Source organism: Mixophyes fleayi, chromosome 12, assembly GCF_038048845.1.
Source record: "Mixophyes fleayi isolate aMixFle1 chromosome 12, aMixFle1.hap1, whole genome shotgun sequence".
In the NCBI taxonomy this organism is placed as follows: domain Eukaryota; kingdom Metazoa; phylum Chordata; class Amphibia; order Anura; family Limnodynastidae; genus Mixophyes; species Mixophyes fleayi.
Window position 1 is genome coordinate 22,803,038 of NC_134413.1, and position 22,750 is coordinate 22,825,787.

Consider the following 22,750-nt stretch of genomic DNA (forward strand, 5'->3'; position numbering starts at 1 on the left):
GAACACAGTCTTCAGATATAAGAATAAAGCAATAGTTATTGCCTTATTTTGTGAATAGTGTTCCTTTAGCACATCATGGCTAAACAAGATTTCATGTTACCGTTGAGGTTAATCAATATTCTTTTCTGAATCAAGAACGACCACCAGCAATAGAACTGGAAGAGAATTAAAAAGGTTAATTTTAGCAGTTAGGGCTGAGGGAAGATGGATATACGAAAGGCATTTTTTCATTATGTTTAGAATGCCTGTTTTGCTTCCTTCGCCACAGTAATCACGTTAGAATGTATGTGTTCCAACTTTTGCTATAAGTTATATGTAAAAGGGTTTCTATGGTGTTTATGGGGTTTTAATCTCCCTAATATTCTGGCAAAAGTATGGATGACCATTTAGTAACGTAATTTTATGACTATTATCGTCAACCAACTCCTCGCAAAGGTAATTCTGATTTAACCTAAGAAATATAATTCTTATTTTCCCTTAAATCCACAGGATCAATATTCATATAATAACTTTTGCTCATCTCTTCAGGAATAACCACAGACAAAATATAGCTTTATGTAAAACGTGTTGTATTAACATTCTAATTGTTAAACTTATGTATATATTATAAAACAGTATACAGTTTACAATATTTTACACAAAGGGGGGAATTCAATTGGCCACGTTATGGGTAAAAGTGACGCAGCCTGTGCATTATTACTGTTATTATGGTGATAATGTGCTTTATAACCGTAATTACAGTAGTTTCAACGCCGGCTTTTTGCTAGCAGCTCCGAGCAGAAAGCCAGGTTAAAACTACCGTAATAACGGCAATAGTTTTAACGCTGCGCAAATTCGGGGGGAATTGAATTCCCCCCAAAAGTATAGGTTTTGGTGCAATACATTACATTCACTGCCTGTTATATAAATATACAAGTCATTGTGTGTGTGTGTTTTGACTAACTATTGTCTAATGGGGTGTGTGTGTGTGTGTGTATGTGTGTGTATATAAAGAGAGGGGGAGGAAGGGGCAGACCTGTGTGTTTGTGTGGGGGGCACACAGGCAAGACTCCATTCATCTCACATATATAAGTTTACCATGTATTCTCCTATTATTTAATTTCACTTATCTCAGTCAAAGTCCAACAGCCATTATTCACTATCCACATTCCCTTCACATGGTAGCTTCTAGAACACCTCCATGTTGCCATATTGGCTATTTAAATTTCTTCAGCAATAAATCGCATTATTTTAAAGTTTTCCATTACAAACTACCTAACAATCTGACCACTTCCTGAACAATACTATCAATGAGCAGGGCTCAGTTCTTAAACCTCTAATTATATACTTGTAAATCCAATACAAATATCTATTTTACACAAGATATCTATTCTAAATATCTTTTGCAATAGTCACAAATGCTATCATTTAAACGAACAACCAATGCCAAATATAACAAAAACTGCAGGAATTGTACAGCATTCACGTGCTTGTAATAGCCTAATTTACTGCCAATGCAACTTTCATAGCAACAGGGCCCAGTTAATATTAGACTACATAATCACATACAAATCAGACCAACACCATACCATTATCTATGTTATATCTACACAGCATTGCAACATTACTACAAAGCATGCAGTTATGTAACACTATCCATACCAAACCAAAGTATAACTTTTAAAACCAACACAAGCTTCAAATAACATTTTATCTGAACTCAGACAATTCCATTCACATTTACCATCTGTATACAAACTTCCCTATCTCAGCTATATTCTAACCAACAACAAATGATCATTCATTCTCACATACTCTACCACATATGCATCCAGGTTCACTCACCTTCCATTCAAAATTTCATTATAACATTTTCCTGCTAGCCAGGGCCTCCCTAGGCCCCAAGCAACTTCCCATTCAGCATGTACAGCTAGGAGCTGTGCCTGCATGTATTATCAGGCTGGGGGCTCTTTGCTATATAACATAATACCTTTCTACTGGGTGGAGTTTACCTTTTCACAGGAAAGGGATCACAGCCTTTCACATGTTAATTTTGACCAACTGCTCAACAGACTTACAGAAACATTCACACACCTTCTAGTGGGGGAGGAGAGTTTTGTTCAGACCAATTTCTAATTCAATTGTGACCGATTCTGTTCTTATGTTATAAAATGAAATATAAAGTGATAAATTATTTATATACTCTTCATCACTATACCTCATTAAGTTTCAATATGCGAAGGAATACTTCCATATCTACTGATCCATATCCTAATGGCAATGTGACTAAAAGTTGATGTAATAGGTTTCTATTGGTTTGTTACATTTCCAGTTGCTGCTCGGCGTAATATTTAAATTTGATATATGATCATCTATCTAGTAGAACTATAAATATTTCAATAATTAAACTTCACAAATTATCTCCGCTATAGATTTTAGAATGATAGAAGAGGGCTTCCTTCAATATTTACAGAGCCTTATCCTCATGGCAACATGATGCAATAGATATCTACTGGGCGGTTAAGTTTCTGATTGTGGCCTAAAGTAATGGTATGTATAATAAATAGCTCTATAGTCTCACTGTTAATATTTAGGTAATTAGATCATGTTTATAGAATATAAAGAAAAAATAAGGGACTTCCTTTATTTTAGTTTTAAATACAAGAGAAATGTCTGTGTCCACTAATACCCCATTCATACTGCATGAAAAACCCGGGTTTTTGCCAGGGCAAGCCCAGACGCCCTGGGTATAGGCGCAGTATGAATGGTGTTAGTGAAAAACCCCGGGTCTGAAATCCCAGGATTTAGACCCGGAACTTTTGGTGGGGTAATTCCTGGGTCTGACCCAGGTCGCCTGCACTATGAATGGTGAAACCAGAGTTTTTCAACCTGGGTCTCAAACACAATTATAAAGTTTAAAAAAAAAAAAAAAAAATATCACAAGAGGATCCAGTCAGAGCCCCTCTTATGATGTTGCCATGGAGACCCGGGAAGACCCGTGTTCAGTATGAACAGGGTCTACCCGGGAATGTCTCTCCGTGGGAGCCTCTGTCCCCGGCAATATCCCGGGTTCATATACCAGGGATATTGCCGAAGCGGCAGTATGAAAGTGGTATAAGCCACATCTCCATGGCAAACAAGCAATTCTGTTAGTTCATCCGATACACGGTTTTGGTCAAATCTTACAATACATGTAGTTATTTCCTAAGTTATAACATAATTGAATACATGCAAGGAGGGGCGGTAGAATACGTTAGAACATTTTTGGATATTTTATTGGCTATTGAAGTGTAAAAAGAAATAATTTGATTGAAACACGTTGGCGTGTAGCTGTGGAGAAAAAACGATTTTCACTCAACAGATCACTGTTCAACCTCGTTGGACATTGTTTTGTGAAGACCTGGGATTCAATCTAAACGTTATCTATTTCTGCAACATAAAACCTCCGAGACCGGTAGGAGAATTTGCCTCAACCCAGGGGACTTTTAAGAAGTTCTGTTTTATGTGGTTTTTGCTCAAGGTTCTGCAAATGCATTTAATCTTTACTTCTTATCATTTGACAAAAAAGGTATGACATATATATATTGCCCTTTTTCATTTAACAAGAAAAATATTGGCGACGCTGTTCTGGGGATGAACTGGATGTGTGTTTGAGATATCATGAAATTGATTAATTATACCATGAAAAGCACTTTTAAAGCGAGTAACTACAATAGGGAGACACTAGGTGCATTTTTTGGATGCAATTCTTCACATTTTAGACTATCATTCACTAAAAAAATCATTGTTGTTACTTGCTTTACGTACTAAGTGTCACTGTGGAGAGGCATTTCCTTTAATTGTGAAAATACTACACTGTTTATTTTTTCTTACATATGACAAAAGGACCTTGTACACAGCATATTAATTATGGAATATGTATCTATTCATCATGATCCACAAATTTATTGATATTGAATGTTACATTAACCCTGATTGATATGTGATTTTGTACATTTGTATATGTGTGGTGGCACTTTGTGTAATTAGGGCAGCACTCACAGGAGCACTTCAGAAGTTCTTTATCATTTAACATATAATTTAGCATTTCTGTAGTAAAGATTTTTTTAAACATTTATTTATAGTGAAGCATATTTAGAATGTGTGTGATCACTTATGGCAATAGCCCATCCATATAAACATTCTGCAATGGAATATTAAAATAATATCCTGCTTGCCATTTGCAACAGACATGAACGCTTAAGTTATTTGTTAGTACTCTCCCGCCCTTTAAAGGTTTGCCTTGGCAAAATATGAGCAATATAGATCTATATATGAGAACGGGATCAGATAACCTCCTTGCTGACATTTCCTGAGTAATGCCAGTGGCCCCAGTATGAGGGAGGAGTCTGTTTCAGCAGTATACTGTATAAATAAATTGGCAGCTATCACTGTGGTTTAGAGACTGGACAGAAAAGGTAAGATGTTCTTATCTGTTGCCAGTTCTCTAATTACAGATCTGGGCTTCTCAGTCTGTGGTACATTCACTCCTTAAGAAATACTTAAAAACCCTAGTAAAGCTGGGTACACACTACAGAAAGTTACTGCAGATGCGATTTCTGTAACGATTTTACCAGTGACTGAAAGTGCTAATGAGCATGTAGATTTATATGTACACACTTCAATGATTTAGCTTCAGATCTGTGCTCTTCATCTGTCATAACCATCTGCTGAAGAGATTGTGCACAGTATATAGAGATCTGCCTACACTGTTGGCCGTAAGTCCAAACACTTTCACATTTCCCCTACATCGTTCCATTGTTGACAGCGATTTTTAGTCAGTTTATAAAAATCAAACAATACAATGTGCTTGGGTGCGATAAAACATGATCGTGGGAGCATACACACTTATGTGATATAGAATCTAACAGTCATTTATCGTGTTATTGGTATGAACATTGGTAGAAAATAACTGTAGTGTGTACCTAGCTTAAATATGGGGCATATTTACTAAAGGGCAAAAAGATTTTTTGACAGTGATGAAGGTTATTTTAGCTTTGCCCAATCCATCAAAAAAGTCTTACTGCTAGCACCAGCACGGTTATCACCAGCAATAACCCTGTTATTGGTAAGATAGCTTGCAAAGCCATGGAAAATTATATGATTTTTAAAATAAAAAACTGTTCCCTACTTTAAAGAAAAAAAACAAAAAACAAAAACCTACCCCACAAATCAAAAACATAACAAAAAAGCACCGTCTAGGGCATGGCACATCAGTGCAGCAAGTTAACTTACTGGGCCTGAATAGCTCAGCTGTCTCAGCAAAATAAATCTCTATCTATATATTTTTGGTAGTTAATAAAAATAATTTATCACCGCAAAGGACTCTTAATACATAGACTCCATTTTCCTACACAAAATTTAAAGCTGCACTACCACTTAATGAATGTTATTAACCTTCTTTTTCCCCCTAGTCGGAAACTGCTCAATGCAGCCACTTTTCAAGGACTCTTTCAGTTATAAGATACAGAACCAGCAAATTAATTCCATTTGCCTCTATAAAATGTGGGTGGAGGAGGGGTAGGTGTTATCAGGAGGGGTGGTGAACATTGGGACAAATGACAAGCAGCAATCCTACCCCTCACACAGCATAAGATTTGGCCATGGTTGAAAAGAACCAGACAACAGACACAGCTGTATGAAGCTGTTCCTGGGGTTCTGGCTTGGTTAAGGAAGTAGCAAGTAAAGTGCAGCACTGTGACAACAAACTAAAGTCATTATTTGATAACACACATCTTACAAACATCCACAAAGTTGAGCAAGCAGGAAGGCTATATAATGATTAATATTTTAAATGCAGACTGTCTTTTCTTTCCCAAGATCGCTTAAAATAATATTTTAAATACGATATAGGGTCAGATTCAAGTGCAAAAAACGGCCCAGAATGGCCGCGAGGTAAAACACAGCACTTTTTTTTTTTTTATAGAGTGAAACCGTGCTCACTTTTGCTCGCACTCTAGAGGCTCGAGCGAAAGTGTGCGTTACTTTTTACCATAGAAACTGTAAAAATGCGCAGCCGCGATGTGCAAATTGAATCTGCCCAATAGTATGGAAATATATTTGACAGCTGAAATAAAAGTGTACTGTACCTTGTACAAGCAGGTGTCAACTATTTCATTGCACACTTTTTCAAGGTCATCAGTCACTTCAAGTCTGGATCTTACAAAATCACACAGCTCTTCATTTCCCATGACATCCCAGATACCATCACACGCTAGAATTATAAACTGGTCATCTTCTTCTGATCGCTCAATTTCATAAACTTCAGGTTCTGGGGAGACAAGCTGCTCTGTAGGGCCTTTTCCATGGACACATTTGTAGTCAAAGTCACCAAGTGCCCTTGAAACCGCAAGTGACCCATTTACACGCTGAATCATTACAGAGCCACCAGCATTTTGTATACGCTCCTTTTCAAGTGGATTACTTGGTTTGTGATCCTGTGTAAAGAAGTGGACTTTCTTGCTTCTACATAGTAAGCCTCTCGAGTCTCCACAGTTGATAAAATAAATGTGATGTGGAGCGATCATAACACCCACCGCTGTTGACCCACTTCTATCGGCACCATGTTTCTTCTCAGAAATGACTCTCATATGTTCATCAATTTGAAGAAAACCTGTTCTGATTCCACTTTTTACACTCTCCACAGACAGTTGTCCATCAGTCCCTTTGAAATCCTGGTTGCTTGTAATGTGATCCAGCAAATGCTCACAGCAGTATTTGGCAACCTGGGAGCCAGCATGCCCATCATAAACAGCAAAGAATGACCATCCATCAAGTCCATTTGGCAGACCAATCACTGCTGTATGTGCATCTTCCATCTCAACCCGCCAACCTTGCATGCTACTAAGCCCATAACGCAGTCCATTACCGTGCCCTTGGGCATTATGCTTTTCCATCTTTGGCTTGTCTAAAAATGCTCCCATTGTTTTGATTTTTGTTTTAGTTCTGCAAAAGAAATGTAAAAAGTAAATTAAAAAAAGTAACCAAAAACTTGATTACACAAAATGACACTGACAATAATAAAAATCAGCTTATGCGGACATTAAGGAAATCCTAAAAATAAAGTACTTGTATATGCTGTTGGAAGAATAATTTATAGCAAGTCCATCATGCAATAAAAAAAAAACTAAAAAAATCCATAGCACAACCTGTGTAAGATGCCTAATTTCAATGCAAGGTTAAGATGTATAGTAATACATAAAATTTAGCTACAAAGCTGTCCTCTGTCCTAGGCATTTAATTTAGCAGTTGTGAGCTGAAAATTCTGTTACAACAGACAGAATCACATAGCATTTCAGCCAATCAGGACCCTCTCTTTAAAGCTTAAAATAATTCTACAAGTTTGATATCTCAAATTTATTGCTACTGGTACATGGGATGCCGATTGTAATTATTTGAGTATTTATACTTCTCCAGAAGACAGCCAACTTCATAGAGACACGTAAAAATTGCTAATAAATTTAATATTAATATGTTGTCTATTAATTTATCTGGATTAATGTGCAGATGCAGGTAGGGCACAGGTCCACTTAAGATTTTTTTTTTATATACGCAAAAAATTAAAGAAAAGTAATCAAAATCACAAACAGCACCTTTAGCTATGTTTATTTGCACAATGCATTTCTTTTTATGATCACTATAGACAATGAAGAATTACTCCACCTAAAATGTAAAATTAAGTTGTGTGTGAAGTTCACTATGTTAAGATCAATAAGATAAATAGGTATGTTCTATTTATCAAAACACAAAAAAACTGTTTATGCAGTGCCATAGAATAAGATATACCAGCATGGCAAGGATCGTCTCCATTTTATTTTGAAGTCACTATGTGCAGATTTACAGTGTATATACAAGAACACCTCACAGCAGCTAACACTTCTTGCTCAACGCACAAAATGAAGATTGAATCTTCATGTGTAGTACGACATTCATTCAATCTAAAGGTGCTTATACAAGCTACAATTTGACGCCCACTTTTAGACCTAACTGTAGGCTGACACAGAATGAACACTATCAACTTAATGGTAAGACCAGTTGCACAGTTCCCACGGTTACTGTCGGTACATCTGAAGTTTGGCCTACCAGCTAAGGTGCAAACTAGGGCTCAGGAGGCAAAACAGACTCCGTTCTCATCTAAAGTGCACTATGCAGTATAGATGAAAGGGTAGGCCTCCAGCCCTCCCACCATCACCTTCCTCTTTTTTTACTTAGTAAAGAAGAGATCCTGCTAGGTTGTTTTCCTTGTTTCTTAAAATCTGTAAACCGCTTCACTAGGACAACTAAAACTATGGTGAAATACCATTAGTATAGATACAGATAACATTGCCGAGCTATAAAACTTTGCTTCTTACTAACTTATTGCTATGGCCTTCAATGTACTATACATGAGTATGTAAAGTTTTCTGTATGTATTTTCTACTTGCCTGCGGACAACACCCCACCCTTTTATTTTTTCAGTATCCTTATCTTTAGTAAGGATAATAAAACAAAGACTTAAAAATTTAGAGGAAAGGCAGAAAAGACCTACTTCAATAACCCCAAAACCTGGAGACCGCAACACTTCCTCTCAGCACCTCCATGTCTCTGACATGCTGTCTTCAAGGTCACAGAGCCTACGAGCAATTCTTGGAATTGCCCTATGACCTGAAGACAGGAGGCCAGTGAACATGAAGACAGAACTATACTGGTTGAATCAGTAAAATTAGCTAAGTGGGTGGGGGCATATGTGCAAGATATGACTAATATTATGGGTGTCCACTGCTATATGACCTTGTCAGAATAACTACTCATCAGAAAGAAGTTAAGGAGAGGCTACCCAAATTATTTTTCAGAACCTAAAAAGGTCTCTTTAAAGAGCTCAGCAAAACATCTTTAGTTAAGCTTTCATTAAAAAGAAGATTTTTCACTTTAAGATGTTCACTAAATCCAGACACCTGTAAATGCTTCAATTCGATCTCTGAATACCTGCAGCTTTCTTGCCATGTCTAGCTGATCCAGGAAACCAGCATTCAAATTCTGTGAATGCTGGTTGCCAATGTCAGCTAGGTAGGAGACTGTTTTGCAATTTTCAAAGCAACTTCCGAAAGGGAAAGGGAAGGGGGGGGGAAATCAGAAAAAGGTTTCCAAAAACTTTAAGGGCTCATAATGAATTCGGGATTCATCTCTCTATGTGAAGCATTCACCTCTGACTATCTGAATTAGGAAAGAGGAGGGTGTAGCCTCTCTAGGTCCCTCACTATTAATTGATCCTGGATACTACATTGCACGATTGGAAGACTAATAAGAAAAATGCAGCAAGCAGGAACCAATCAGTCAAATTCAGAAGGCAGGTGAACTATTTAAATGAGCCATACAAGATATACATTTATTGACATCACTAAAAGGACTCCAAAATGTTATGCACCAACAATTTAAGTGCATTGGCTTCATAAACCAGGGCTGGATAAATTATAGGATATGCAGCTGCATTCACAATACAGGAGGAGTCAAATTCATCATTCAAGAAGGACTTAAAATGGGTGGCTTGCTAAGAGTGAACCCCTTTTATTTTTTAAAAGTATAGATATCCCATTTTGTTTTTTGTTTTTCTATAAACAATGTACAGGTCTACAACAAAAATAAAATTGTAATGGTTACCCTGATTCTTATGCAATAAAAATGCTCTTCAACCCTTAATGTACCCATATTAACTCTTATTCTTACCCTTCCCGATCGCCTTCTCTCATACCCCCTCTATCCAGAAGTTTCAACCTAAATATCTATGGCTCTTTCAGTGTTCTACCCCGAAAATTTTGCCAGCCTGGTGGTATTACGAGGTAGACAGGTGGGGGCAGCGTAATACTTTAATGAAGCATGGTAAAGTAATTGCAAAGGTTATTGCCAACTTATTTATAAAACCCTGGAGGTTATTACCTGCTTGCTGGCTACTTCCACTGCCTGCCTGGACTAACTGCCCAGACTGGTCAGTGTTCCAACACTCTGCTGGCTGCAATGCTCACACATTGCCCATTGTAATAAGACAAACAATGGTGTGTCCCATTATAAAAGGAATCCATCAGATTCCAAGAGAAAGGTGGCAATAAAAACAGGTGGGTGAAGAGCCCAGGAAATAGGTCCTAGGAAGAACACTGGCTCTTTGTTAATGTGAACTTTCACTATTAAATCTGTTTTATTTGATGCCTTAAAATTTTCAAAAATCTTACATGGGTTTAAATGCTTATTTTTGGAGGATCCATACTTGCATATGCCATTTGTGTATTGTCTGGAAATTAAAATAAAATACGCTTACATACCAACAAGTTTATCATTAGTATATGACCCTTCCATGACCCCAGATCCCATCTTAAACAGTGGCACAATTAATCCAGGAAATGGGGGAGGTTTGTATGGCATGTCTTCCTCACATTAAGACAAAGAATTTCTATCATACTCAATCTTCACATGTACTACTTATTTGCACAATAGGACATGTATAGAATTCTCAAATAGCAGGCAGTATACGCATCTACCTATGCTCCAGAGACGGAACAGAGTTGTGGTCCCAAAATATTACAAAAATATTACAAAACGGTACTTTACATGATTTTTACATTATTTTGTAATGGCAAAGATTGCCGGTCACCTATACTGGAGTTATCCACTTTGTGCACTGTACTATTCATGAAAAAGTAGCTTATCCATTCACTAACAACTAAAAACTGCTGTTGGTGGGGATACATGTCCACGGGTACAGCTACTGTGCTAGTTCTTGGCAGGATGTGATTACAGGCACTGTACATGTACTTTACATCAGTAGAAATAACACTAGGCACACTGGCTACCTGGGATTCATCCAGCATGATTATTCTTACAAAACTACAAGCTTGACAAGGATGGGTTTGATGTCATTGGATTCATGATCAGAGCCAGACGTACAAAAAAGAGCAGTTAGTCACATTGTATAGCCAATGAATGCACAGGAACAAATTTATTACAAAACAGTGATATTTCGTTTGGATGGCGGGCAGGGGTGATAACAGGTTAGCAACAACCTAAAATTGACCTAAGTATTTTAAGCAAACAAGTTATTGCCATGTAGCAAATACGGCATTAAATGTTAAAAGCGATCTCGACATGAAGACACACTAAACTGCAGCAGGGCACTCCCAACCCTTTGTTTTCACACATATGCAATTATATTGTCCACCTTTATACGTCTCTTATGTATGCTCATCTTCATGGTTTTCTCCTACAGTTCAAAATACTGGTAGGTTAATTTGCTTGCAGCAAAATTCTAAGTGTTAGCAAATTAGATTGTAAGCACCACTAGCGCAGAGACCGATGTAAATTCTGCGTAATATGAGGAGCTATAAAAAAAAATCCCTGTGCTATTCATCCCACTAGGCCTGTTTGCAAAATGGTAAATGTCAATACCACTCCCAGTGAAACTTTGATGCAAAAGGAAGCTCACTAATAAGGGGCTACAACAGACTGAACGAGAAGATGACAGCAAAGTGTGGCAACAGCTACAACCACTATGGTCCACAGCAGATCAGGAGACTCACCTGTTGCAATCTAATTATTTTTAACTACATCTAAAAAAGGATGCCAATAATTTATTTCATCCAGTTGTGTATCTGCAGAAAGACCATTAATTGAGCTATCCTGACTCAGACAACATGCTGACTTTCCCATTGCTAGGATGTCACCCAGATTGGATCACTCTTGGCCCTCTTTCCAAAATTCTATTACCAGCATAACCAATACCTTGGAGAAAGTCCATGGGGGATGTTATCAAACCAAAAGGGAAGACAGGTGAACTGGAAATGCTGTCACAGTACACAAAACCTGAGGAACCTTTGGGGATGAACAGCAACATTATATGGAAGTACAGTCATGGAGAAAATTTTTTGAGACCGCCACAAATATTTTTCACAAAGTCTGTCGACTCCATTTTTGTGATGGCAATTTACATATACTCCAGTCCTTCTCTGCCATGGCAATGCACTTTATCCCAAAAACAAAATTTCCACTGCATTTCAGCCCTGCCACAAAAGGACCAGCTGACATCAGGTCAGGGATTCTCTTGTTAACACAGATGAGAGTGTTGACGATGACAAGGCTGGAGATAACTGTCATGCTGATTGAATTAGAATAACAAACTGGAAGCTTTAAAAGGAGGGTGGTGCTTCAAATCATTTTTCTTCCTCTGTAAACCATAGTGATCTGCAAGGAAACATGTGCGGATCATCAAGAACTTCAAGGAGAAAGGTTCAATAGTTGTTAAGGCTTGGGCGCCCTGAAGACTTTAGAATGTCCAGCAAGCGCTAGGAGCCTTCTAAAGTTGATTCAGCTGCGGGATTGGGTCACCACCAGGGCAGAGCTTGCTCAGGAATGGCAGCAGGCAGGTGTGAGTGCACCTACATGCACAGTGAGGCAAATAATTTAGGAAGATGGCCTGGTGTCAAGAAGGCCAGCAAAGAAGCCACTTCTCTCCAGGAAAAACATCAGGAACAGAATGATATTTTGCAAAAGGTACAGGTATTGGACTGCTGAGGACTGGGGTGAAGTCATTTTTCTCTGATGAATTCCCTTTCAGATTGTTTGAGGCATCTGAAAAAACATTTGGAGAAGGAAAGGTGTCATGCCAACAGTAAAGCATTCCGAGACTATTCATGTGTGGAGTTGCTTCTCAGCCAAGGGAGTGGGCTCACTCACAATTTTACCCAAGAACACAGCCATGAATAAAGAATAACAAAACATCCTCCAAGAGCAACTTCTCCCAAACATTCAAGAACAGTTTGGTGATGAACAATGCCTTTTCCAGCATGATGGAGCACCTTGCAAAAGTGATAAGTGGCTGAGGAATCAAAACATTGAAATTTTGGGTCCATGGCCAGGAAACTCCCCAGACCTTAATCTCATTTAGAACTTGTGGTCAATCCTCAAGAGGGGAGTGCACAAACAAAAATTCTGACAAAATAAGTATTGATTAGGCAAGACTGAACAGCCAGTCAGTCAGTATGTGGCCCAGAAGTTGATTGACAGCATGCCAGGGCGAATTGCAGGAGTCTTCAAAAAGGATCAGCAGTGCAAATATTTACTATTTGCATAAACTTAATGTAATTGTCAATAAAAGCCTTTGACACTTATGGAATGCTTGTAATTTTACTTCAGCATACCATAGCAACATCTGACAAAAAGGTCTAAAAACACTGAAGCAGCAAACTTTGTGAAAACCAATACTTGTGTCATTCTCAAAACTTTGACTGCAAGTAACCTGAAGGTCTATGGACGAAAGACAATTCTCCCTGCTATAAGCAGAGGGAATTTTATTTATTGACTATGCGAAAATGGCTTGCATGGACAAAGAGATGGAGTCTCCTTAATATAGGTGTATGAGAAGTTTCACCCCATAGTCAAAGTGCTCAAGCCTCTGAAGCCATAACTACCACCCCAATTTCAAGGTAGTCCCAGAAAAAATATATAGATTTTTAATACAACTTTCCATTGTCCTATTCATATGATCTCTTAAAAGGACAACACTCTTGTAAAGTAAAAGTGGTCCTGGTTCATAAACTGGCTACTGCGGCATTCACTTTTGAAATTGAACTGTATTTCTTTGCTTTTTAATCACTGAAGGGATACACATGTTCTAATGTTTTCCAGTTAAACAGAGACCTAACTTGATCCCATTCCATATACATATTTTACTGTGATACTCAGAGGGATTTCTGAACTGCAGTGGTGGTAGATTCATTCATGCCACATATTTATAAATGTCGGAGTAGAAGCTCCTCATTACCCACATTAAAAAAAATCTGTCTGCTAGAGAGTCCAGTTCTGACTGGGAACCCTTCCTTGCTTTCTTTACCCTCTGAACAGCATATGAATCATCTTTCGTCACATGATTTCATGAACCAGGCTATCAACTCCTTAAATTGTTCAGGATGCTGGGCTAACTTTCTTTTTTCCCCTCCACAGGCTCTACATAGAACAGAGATTGGAGAGAATTACTACATTGCAACTAAAATCCAGAAAACAAGCACCTACAGATATCTGGAGCAGTACGCCATCTTTCTGGATGTCCTGTTGCTTTTGTGCTCTGTTCGCAGTGGTGCTTTCTATGCAACAGGGAACCAGGGTTTTCAATTGTCTTCTTTGCTTAGTCCTCTATATCGGACATGGTGCATGCGCACTGCAGACGCACATTGTGTGTTACGGAAGGTCGCCTTATAACTAGGCCCTACACTGGACATTAGAGCAGGTGAGCCTCTACACAGAAAATTAACTACTACCTCTCCTCTCTAACTTCATCTAAAGACAAGAAAAAGACCCAGGGGAAGAGGGGGAGCTGCCTTATATATAGAACCTGGGGGAGTTTCTAATTTTCTGTCTCTAAGGCATGAAGGGGACCGACTCATTGTAATGCTGCTATGGAGGATGAAAGAGGAAATGAATATAGTTGTACCAAAAAAATGGAAATTTCAATTATGTCATTTTAATCGGATGTTAAGCCTACAAATGCAGCCTGTGTGCACTGTGACACCGAGTCCACCAATGTCTGGAATTATGCAAAAGGAATGCAGCAACATTCTCCAACAAGAAAGTCATTTAAAAAAAACAAAAAACACACAAAACAAAAACAACCCAAAAAACAGTTTCCGGCTTCATTCAAGTATATCCCTGTATATCCCATAAATGTTTGATTGGGTTCAGATATAGTGACTGATGTAATCCATAGCTTTTTCAGTCATGTTCATCAAAACATTGGGCAACCACATGTGCACTGTGGATTGGGGCAGTCACCTTGTGCAATGCTGGGTTATTCACTTAACTAACAAAATCACTCCTGTGTGGAAACCCCTTGCTTGCAATATGGTGTCCTCCATTTACCCAGGTGTTTCCATTATTTTGCATACTTCCTGTGGTTCCTATGCAGTGAGGCCTGAATTACAGAGCTCTCTTTGCATCGCTTTAACAGTATAACTGATTTTTAGAGTTCCTCTTGACAAATGCTCTGTAGATAAGTGTATTCATTCACTCATTCAATGCATATAAAGAGACTACACACCCTTAGAGAAATTGCAGGTGTTTGATGGAATGAAGATAAATGACGTCCGACCTTTTTCCACCTTTAACGAGACCTTATAATAAACGAAATTCAAGTTAAAAACGAAGACAACATTTTAGGAAAAAAGTGAAAATAACCTACAATACCCAGGTTGCAAAACTGTGCTAACTCCTAAACTTATATTTTGTGGAAGCAATTTTTGCTTTTGGTATAGCGGTGAGTCTTTTAAAAAAGTTTTTGTTATCCTCGTCTCACCCCTGGACTTCTATCCCACTCATAGGGGGAGAGTCAATTAGCCAAAGAGTGTCTCTGGAAAATCCACGAGACACCTCCCAGCGTTGATTTCTGTCAAATCTCCACTCACTTTACCATGCACCTCTAAAATGAACGGAGATTCCTACAATAATTGCCAGCAATGTGTACGCCGCAATGCCCATGCACCATATCGCCAGTAATTGAATCTCCCCCATAAAGTTCAAGGTTTACCAAACTGCAAGGGGGTCTCCTGAATACAGCCTTTCAGTCATTCCACAGGTTTTTAATGGGACCAAGGTCTGGGTCTATTCCAAAATATTAATCTTCCTTTCTTAGATACATTTCTTAGTTGTCTTGGATGCGTGCAAAGAGTTATGTCTGAAGATTAAATTTCCTGTTATCTTTCATTCTTATGAGGCCAGCAGGTTTTGTGCCAAAATATTTTGATATTTGGATCTATTCATTATGCCATCCATTCCAACTCGTGTCCCAGCTGAAGAAAGTCAGCCCCAAAGCATGATACTGCCACCAGCATGCTTTCCAGTAGGGATGGTGTTTTGAGTGATGAGCTCTGTTGTCCTTTTAAAATTAAGGCTAAAAAGTTCAACCTCTCTCAGACTAAAAGACGTTTTTCCATATAATTTGGGGTGACTTTTTTGGGGGAGGCAAATTTAGACAAGTCCTTTTTGTGAGAAATGACTTTACCACGCCGTTTCACCATGCTAACCCAATAGCCAAGGCATGTGCGTAATACAGGAGATTGTTGCCACATGCGGGGAATGACAGGTTCCTGCAGCTCATATTGTTTCCTGTATGTCTCTTGGTAACCTACCTGATGAGCTTTCTACTTGTCCCGTCATCAACTTTGGATGGACATCCTGATGTTGACAATGTCGATGTTGTGCAACATTTTCTACATTTATTGATGATATGCTTCATAGTGCTCCACAGTACATGTAATACCTTTGAAATTTATACCGCTCTCCCAATCGGTAACTTAACAATGACATATTGAAAAGTTCTTGGGAAACCATGGTTATCCCAGTAGGAAGCAACAAAGAAAACTGCAAGGAAATCCTACAGAAACAGCTTATCTTTATTTGGGATTAATCGCAATCACTCATTGCTGGCAAGTGTACGCTAGTTACATTTAAACATGATTTTGAATGTGATTCACTCTGAACACGTCTGTAAGCTCTCCCTCTCCTCTGGTATACTATTAAAGAATGTTGTTACTGTTAAGTCTGAAGAAAATAAAAAAGACAGACCCTTAGTCTTTCTCAGATTATGTCCCATCTCTCAACTCCCATGTTCAAGCTTCTCAAGAGCCTTTGCTATAGACTCACCTGGCACAACCTATTAAACCTTTTTCTGCAAGCTTTTGCTCCCAGGACTCCATAGACAACACTGACTAAGGCAGTCAGTGATTTAATCACTGCTAAACCTAAAAGGACACCACTCACTTCCAAGAACCCTTGACCGTTCTGCTGCATGTGACACTGTCTAACATATATATGCAGCATTCCCTAGGTATTAAGGACAGTGTCCTATGCTCATTCTTATCTTGTCTATCAAGCTGCTCCTTCAGTATTTGCTTCTCTGAACTCACTGTCTCTCTGCTAACCAGTTGGATATCATAAGTCTCAGCCTGAGGAGGTATTTTACTTCTCTATTTCTATGCCACTTCTATTGAACTACTAAGCAGTTAATTTGGGTTTCACTAACATTTCTTTACGCCATTTCATCTTGGATGTCCTCTCACCACCTCAAACTCAATCTTTCAGAAACTGAGCAATTAATCCTTTTCACCAACTGATTGAAACTACTGACCCGATTTATCCATTTCTGTTAACACAACTGCCACAATAAACTCTACACCAACTTCACTTACTAGGAATTATCCTTTATTCAGAACCATCTTTAGTTTTATACATTCAAGTAGACTCCAAATCCTGCTACATGAAAAGGAACAACTCAAGAACATACACGTATCTCACATAAAACCATCAATTCCAGCAATCATAATATCCTGTATTGACTACTGCAATTACTTCCTTACATGTATCCCGCTAGCTAGTCCTTCACCCCTAAAAATCCATTTTGAACATAGCAGCAAGACTAATTTTCTACACCAAATATTCTACTGTTGCTTTTATTTGCCATACGTTGTACCTGTACTTTATGGAATCGAATATAAAGCCATTAACAGATCAGCATCAATTTGTCTACATTCATCTCATAATATCTACACAATCACTGCACTCTGCCCAAAATCCCCAAACCTCACTATTTGCTCCTATTCCCAGTTACATAACTTCTTGAGCTGCACCTACCGTTTGAAAATCTCTCCCTTGTGCAAGACTTTCCACTAACCTACAAACTTATAATCAAAACAACTTTCCTGAAGAGGTCCATCTTCTCAAACTACCTTTGTAACCTCCTTAAGCTACTGTACAATTATTTATTCCTCGCATCCAGTGCTCTCCAAGACCTGTCGGCACCAACTTTGAAATAGAGCTAAAATACACCCTCTTCTTACCAAAAATGCTACCAAAACACTTGTCCATTCCGCAATTTCCCACCTTGACTATTACAATCTCCTATCTGGCACTTCCCTCAACCATCTATTCCTGTTTCAACCCATTAAAGGCTGTAGCAAGACTGGTCTTCCTCTCTCCACCCTGCAAATCCCTACACTGGCTCCCAGTGACTGACAAAATACAATTCAAGTTACTCATCCTCACCTACAAAACATTCAGCACCACCACCCCTTCATACATCTCTAATATAATATCAAAACATTTTTCGATCTACCTCTGACCTGCTCCTCACCTCTAATAAACACTCACTCCTTTCTAGAAGGCTTTTCATGTGCCACTACAAACTTATGGCATTTTTTACCACAGCCTTCAAATCTTTAAACGCTCTCTGAAAACATCTCTCTATTAAAGCTTACCCTACTCGAAACCTTCACTCTCACACTTAGGGCCCACCCTACCCTTTGTTTTCAGGTCTGCTTTGTATGTCTTCTAACCACCCCCGACCGATGCTGCAGAGCACTGGACACCTTACAAATTAAATACATACACAATAAAGTTGCTCTCATTTTGAATTGCCTATCATTTATTGCATATTTTTTGAGCTTCGCACATGTAAAGTAACTATGCCAAGTTTTTTCTATTTAAAAAATAACAGTTGAGAGGAAAATGTATTTATTCCATTCTATGTTATCAATCATACTCAACAATCAAAATAGAATGCTTGCAGTTCTCTCTCCTTCCAAACACATAAATTGCATTTATCTAGGAGGAATAAAAGAAGGCGTAGATATAGTTGGGATTAGATCATTAAAAAAAAAATGTTCAACTAATTAAAAAACAGCATAGTCTGTCCATTCATGTTTGTAGATAATTATGTGGGGGAAGCCCTGAAGAATGAATCTTAAAAAAAAATTCTTCTGGACTCAATTTGACATCTGCAATGGTTATATATACATTTTATTTTTAACAGATATTTAAAGAGCAAATAAAGCCAAATACTAGTTCACATGAATATATCGATCACAGGCTGTTAACTATTTGAATAATATATATAACTGGAGTGTTTACAGTTAACTAAATATGTCCATAACATTCTTTGATTTCACTGCAGCAGGATGCCATGGTAGTAGGGAGGTGCTTCTATAACAGAGCAAAGTGACAGTTTTGCAGACTTGCTGTGCAGAAAAGCACCATGTGGACTGGTGGATTCATACAAAGGGGAAGCTACAGCAGCAAAAATGCACATGAATTTAAAAGGCAGGAAAATGGGGGTGCTGAAGAACAGCATAGATGGAATGTACTGCTAGAATGGACGAAAATTCAATGGCTGGGAACCAGACAAATGAGAATGGAGGAAATATGTTAATACAGTGATGGGCAAACTACGGCCCGCGGGCCAGATCCAGCCCACTCAGAGGTTCTATACGGCCCGCCAATATTTTAAAAAATTTAATTAAAATATGCATAAAATTATTAGGGCCGACCCTGTGTGTCAGAACCTTCATTTTTATGCCTTCACAGCTATTTCCTCCATTACACTTCATCCTCCTTCCTAAAAGGACACTTCGTATGTCAATCACTCAAACACCTGCCCGCCCCCTAATGGCTGAAAGTCATGCGAGAAGAGATGGGCCATATACTAAGGCGGACTTATGTAACACTGCTATATACCACCCTCCCGTCCCATTCAAAAAAATTGCATTATATATTTCGATATTTGAGTTTAATAAATTATATTGGCCCGCCTAAAGTTTTTCTTTTTTATTTGGCCCGCTCCTGTAAAAGTTTGCCCATCACTGTGTTAATATATATATATATATATATATATATATATATATATATATATATATATATATATATATATATATATCGCATTTCTCCCAATAGGCCTCAAAGCACTGTATGTGGTTGCTATGTGGGACGCAGCGGATATTCTATGAAATCATTCCCATCACTTCCTGCCGCATTGGAGCTTTAACAGTCTATTACCTACCACACATCCTAGAGTACATTTTTGTCAGAAGCCAATTAACTTACCGGTATGTTTTGGACTGTAGTAGGAAACCGAAAAACCTGGAGTAAGCACACGCAAACACAGGGAGAACATACAAATTACAGATATGATGCCCTTGAGAAGGGAGGTACAGTTGTGTCATAAGGGTATATAGAAAGAGATAGACAGCAAAGAAAATGCAGGAGGTATTTTAGATAAGGTGAAGGAGGAATAAGGATAGATGACAACAGGTATGTTATTGTTGTTTATATAGTACAAGCCATCTTATGCACATAAGAGTAGTTATCCTGTCCCATTGACTTACAATCTAAAATCGCTACCACAAAGTCTATGGTCCATTTTGCCAGAAGCCAATTAACTATGAGTATAGTTTTGGACTGTGGAAGGAAACCAGATTACCAGGTTGACGAGAAAGGAGGTATGGGGGGCATATAGATATATGGAGAGGGGAATAAAAAGGGATGCATATATAAACAGTGGGCGGGGTCAAACAATAATCAGAGGATAAATCAGTTAAATCTAAAAGATGAACCATGTAATCATCTTTTGTTATTTTATATTTACTTATCTGGTAGCAGTGTATAAGGGACACTATACTCCACTTACTGCCAGCCTACATGTTAATGAATTCCTTCTGCATAGCTATTATATTGTATATTTGCTACAGCACATTATAATGAACCCCATATAATAAAATGCACATTACAGTCAAACTGCAAAGATCTGTCAAATGCATGGCTGTATGGACAAAGACAGTAATATCACAATTAAAGAAAAAATACATAACAGGCAAACACTAACGAGGCAATTTATTGAATTGGAAATGTATTTTATAGCACAATGTGATAAAGAGGTGATACAGAAACAAGTGAACAGAATTACAGTACAATGGGATGTGCTAATAGGTGACAGATGAAAAACAAGGCAGGGGGTTGTGTGCATTAGGTGTGATACTGGAGAATAGAGAGCTGTAGTGGGAGTTGAAGGGATATGGTGGGCACAGTTTGGTTACAGTGATACGTAGAAGCATAAGGGGTGCAAAAGGTAAGACCCCAGTGGGTGTATTACAGTATACAAAACCGTGTAAGCTAAAATAAACGTAAAAATAGGTAAAGTGGAGGTTGCAATAGACCAGACGTTAAAAATCGCTGTCAGAAAATAAAAGCAGTGAATGAAGGGGTGTAGAGGGTGGAGGGAGAGAGGTGGGGAGGAGTAGGAGGGAGAGTGAGGGGCCTGGAAGCTCACGAAGCGAGCACGATATAGTCATACAATGTACAGGAGGGAGAGAGGATTACACAGCCGTCCCCGCAGTACTTCAGGCCTCGGCGCCGCGATGCTGGTTGCGCAGTGGGATTAATGTCGGTTACGGATCACTATCCGCCCAACCGCTGCCAGGCTTGGGCCCAGCGTAGCACCGAGGCCTTCGCCGCCCCCTCCCCCATCATCGAACAACCCCCGAGTCTGCCGTTGCGCAGTCGGAAATAAGACTCACCTGTCGGAGAAGAAGCGCTGTGGTGACTGCAGATGAAGCCGCCGCCTCAGACCATTCAGGCGGTGACGGGCAGCAGCGTCTCTCGGCGGCCCTGGGCAGACGGATTCGTCATTCCCCTTCCCCACCCCCACGGGGGATTCGGAGGGAGCAGAGCTGTCCGGCGCGGAGGGTCACACACGGTTCTGTCCGGAGGAGGGGAGCTCTATGAATGAGATGTCACTGGGAGCGGGGCCGGGCGGCCGGCGGGGGACAGTCAGCCTGGGACTGAGCTCGCGACACCCCCCCTCTGACTGACTCCTGAGCGCGCCTCCGTGCGCGAGCTTCTGTGACACGGCGGGCGGGGGCGCGCGCCGCTGCGTCGTTAATCTCCTTCCCGCCCAGTCCTCCTCTAACAGCTCACACACAGTACAGAGAAAGAGAGAGAGATGTCCCGGATGTTGGGAGGACTGAGGCGATGCGAGTTACGTCATCTTGTAAATGGTGGCCGGGCAGGTTGACAGCTCTGTCAATGTGCCAGCCCTAGTGAGCGTTGTAGGTCGCCTTGAGAAGCGTCTAAATCAGTCAAATCTTTGTTTTATATGTGTACAGAGTTTCTACGTCACTGTCAAACCTAAGAAAGATAATACCAAGAGATCATATAAAATGCATTATTGCCAACTGGCTCCAATGTCTGTGGAAAGTCCCAAGTATTGACCAACTGCATAATATCAATTTTCTTTTTCTGCCTCTTAAATTCAGTTTTAACATGCAATCTTTATTCAACAGTTGTAATTAAAATATTGGTTTTAATATAATCGTCTCCTCTTCCTTCAAACTCTTATTTTCAACAAAGCCCTTGTCTCCCCCGTTCTCAAACCAAACCCTCTAACCTCCAAAACACTTGAGAGGTTTGTATACACCCCTTTACCACCTTCCTCTCTAACAACTCCCTCCCTGATCCCCTCTAGTACACAGAAATCATCCAGACCAAAGTAACCTGTGACCTTACCACTAAATTCAAGTATTACATTGTGTTTATACTTCTGGGGGTAAATGTATTAAAGGGCGTTTTTTGCAAGTCGTCAATAAAACATCAGTGTCTTTAAAGACAAAACTTGCCCTTAAACAGATTGCCGTTTTAAATTTGCCCTGCAAAGTCGTCGAATATCGGCAACTTGCAAAAACCGCTGTTTAATACATTTAACCCCTGGGCCTCTCTGCAGCCTTTGACACCCTGGGCCACCTTCTACTACACTCCCTTCACTTTCTTGCTCTATCTGACACCGTCCTCTGTTGGTTCTACTATCTGTCTAACTAATCCTTTTCCGTTTCAGACTTCTCCCCCTTCCACTGCCAGTTGAGGTCCCTCATAGTGCCATCCTCAGCACCTTGCTCTTCTC

General features: G+C 39.3%; 1 protein-coding gene across 1 annotated transcript in view; it reads right to left on the reverse strand.

The window, feature by feature from the left end:
• Positions 1-21,761, reverse strand: part of PPM1A (protein phosphatase, Mg2+/Mn2+ dependent 1A) — a 34,727-nt gene extending 12,966 nt beyond the window's left edge. Inside the window, exons 1-2 of the mRNA XM_075192087.1 lie at positions 21,372-21,761; positions 6,108-6,963 (exon numbers count right to left, since the gene is read on the reverse strand). Of these exons, the coding sequence (XP_075048188.1) occupies positions 6,108-6,941 (834 nt within the window). The 5' untranslated portion in view covers positions 6,942-6,963; positions 21,372-21,761. The remainder of the gene's footprint in view (positions 1-6,107; positions 6,964-21,371) is intronic.
• Between the last annotated feature and the right edge of the window lie 989 nt (positions 21,762-22,750).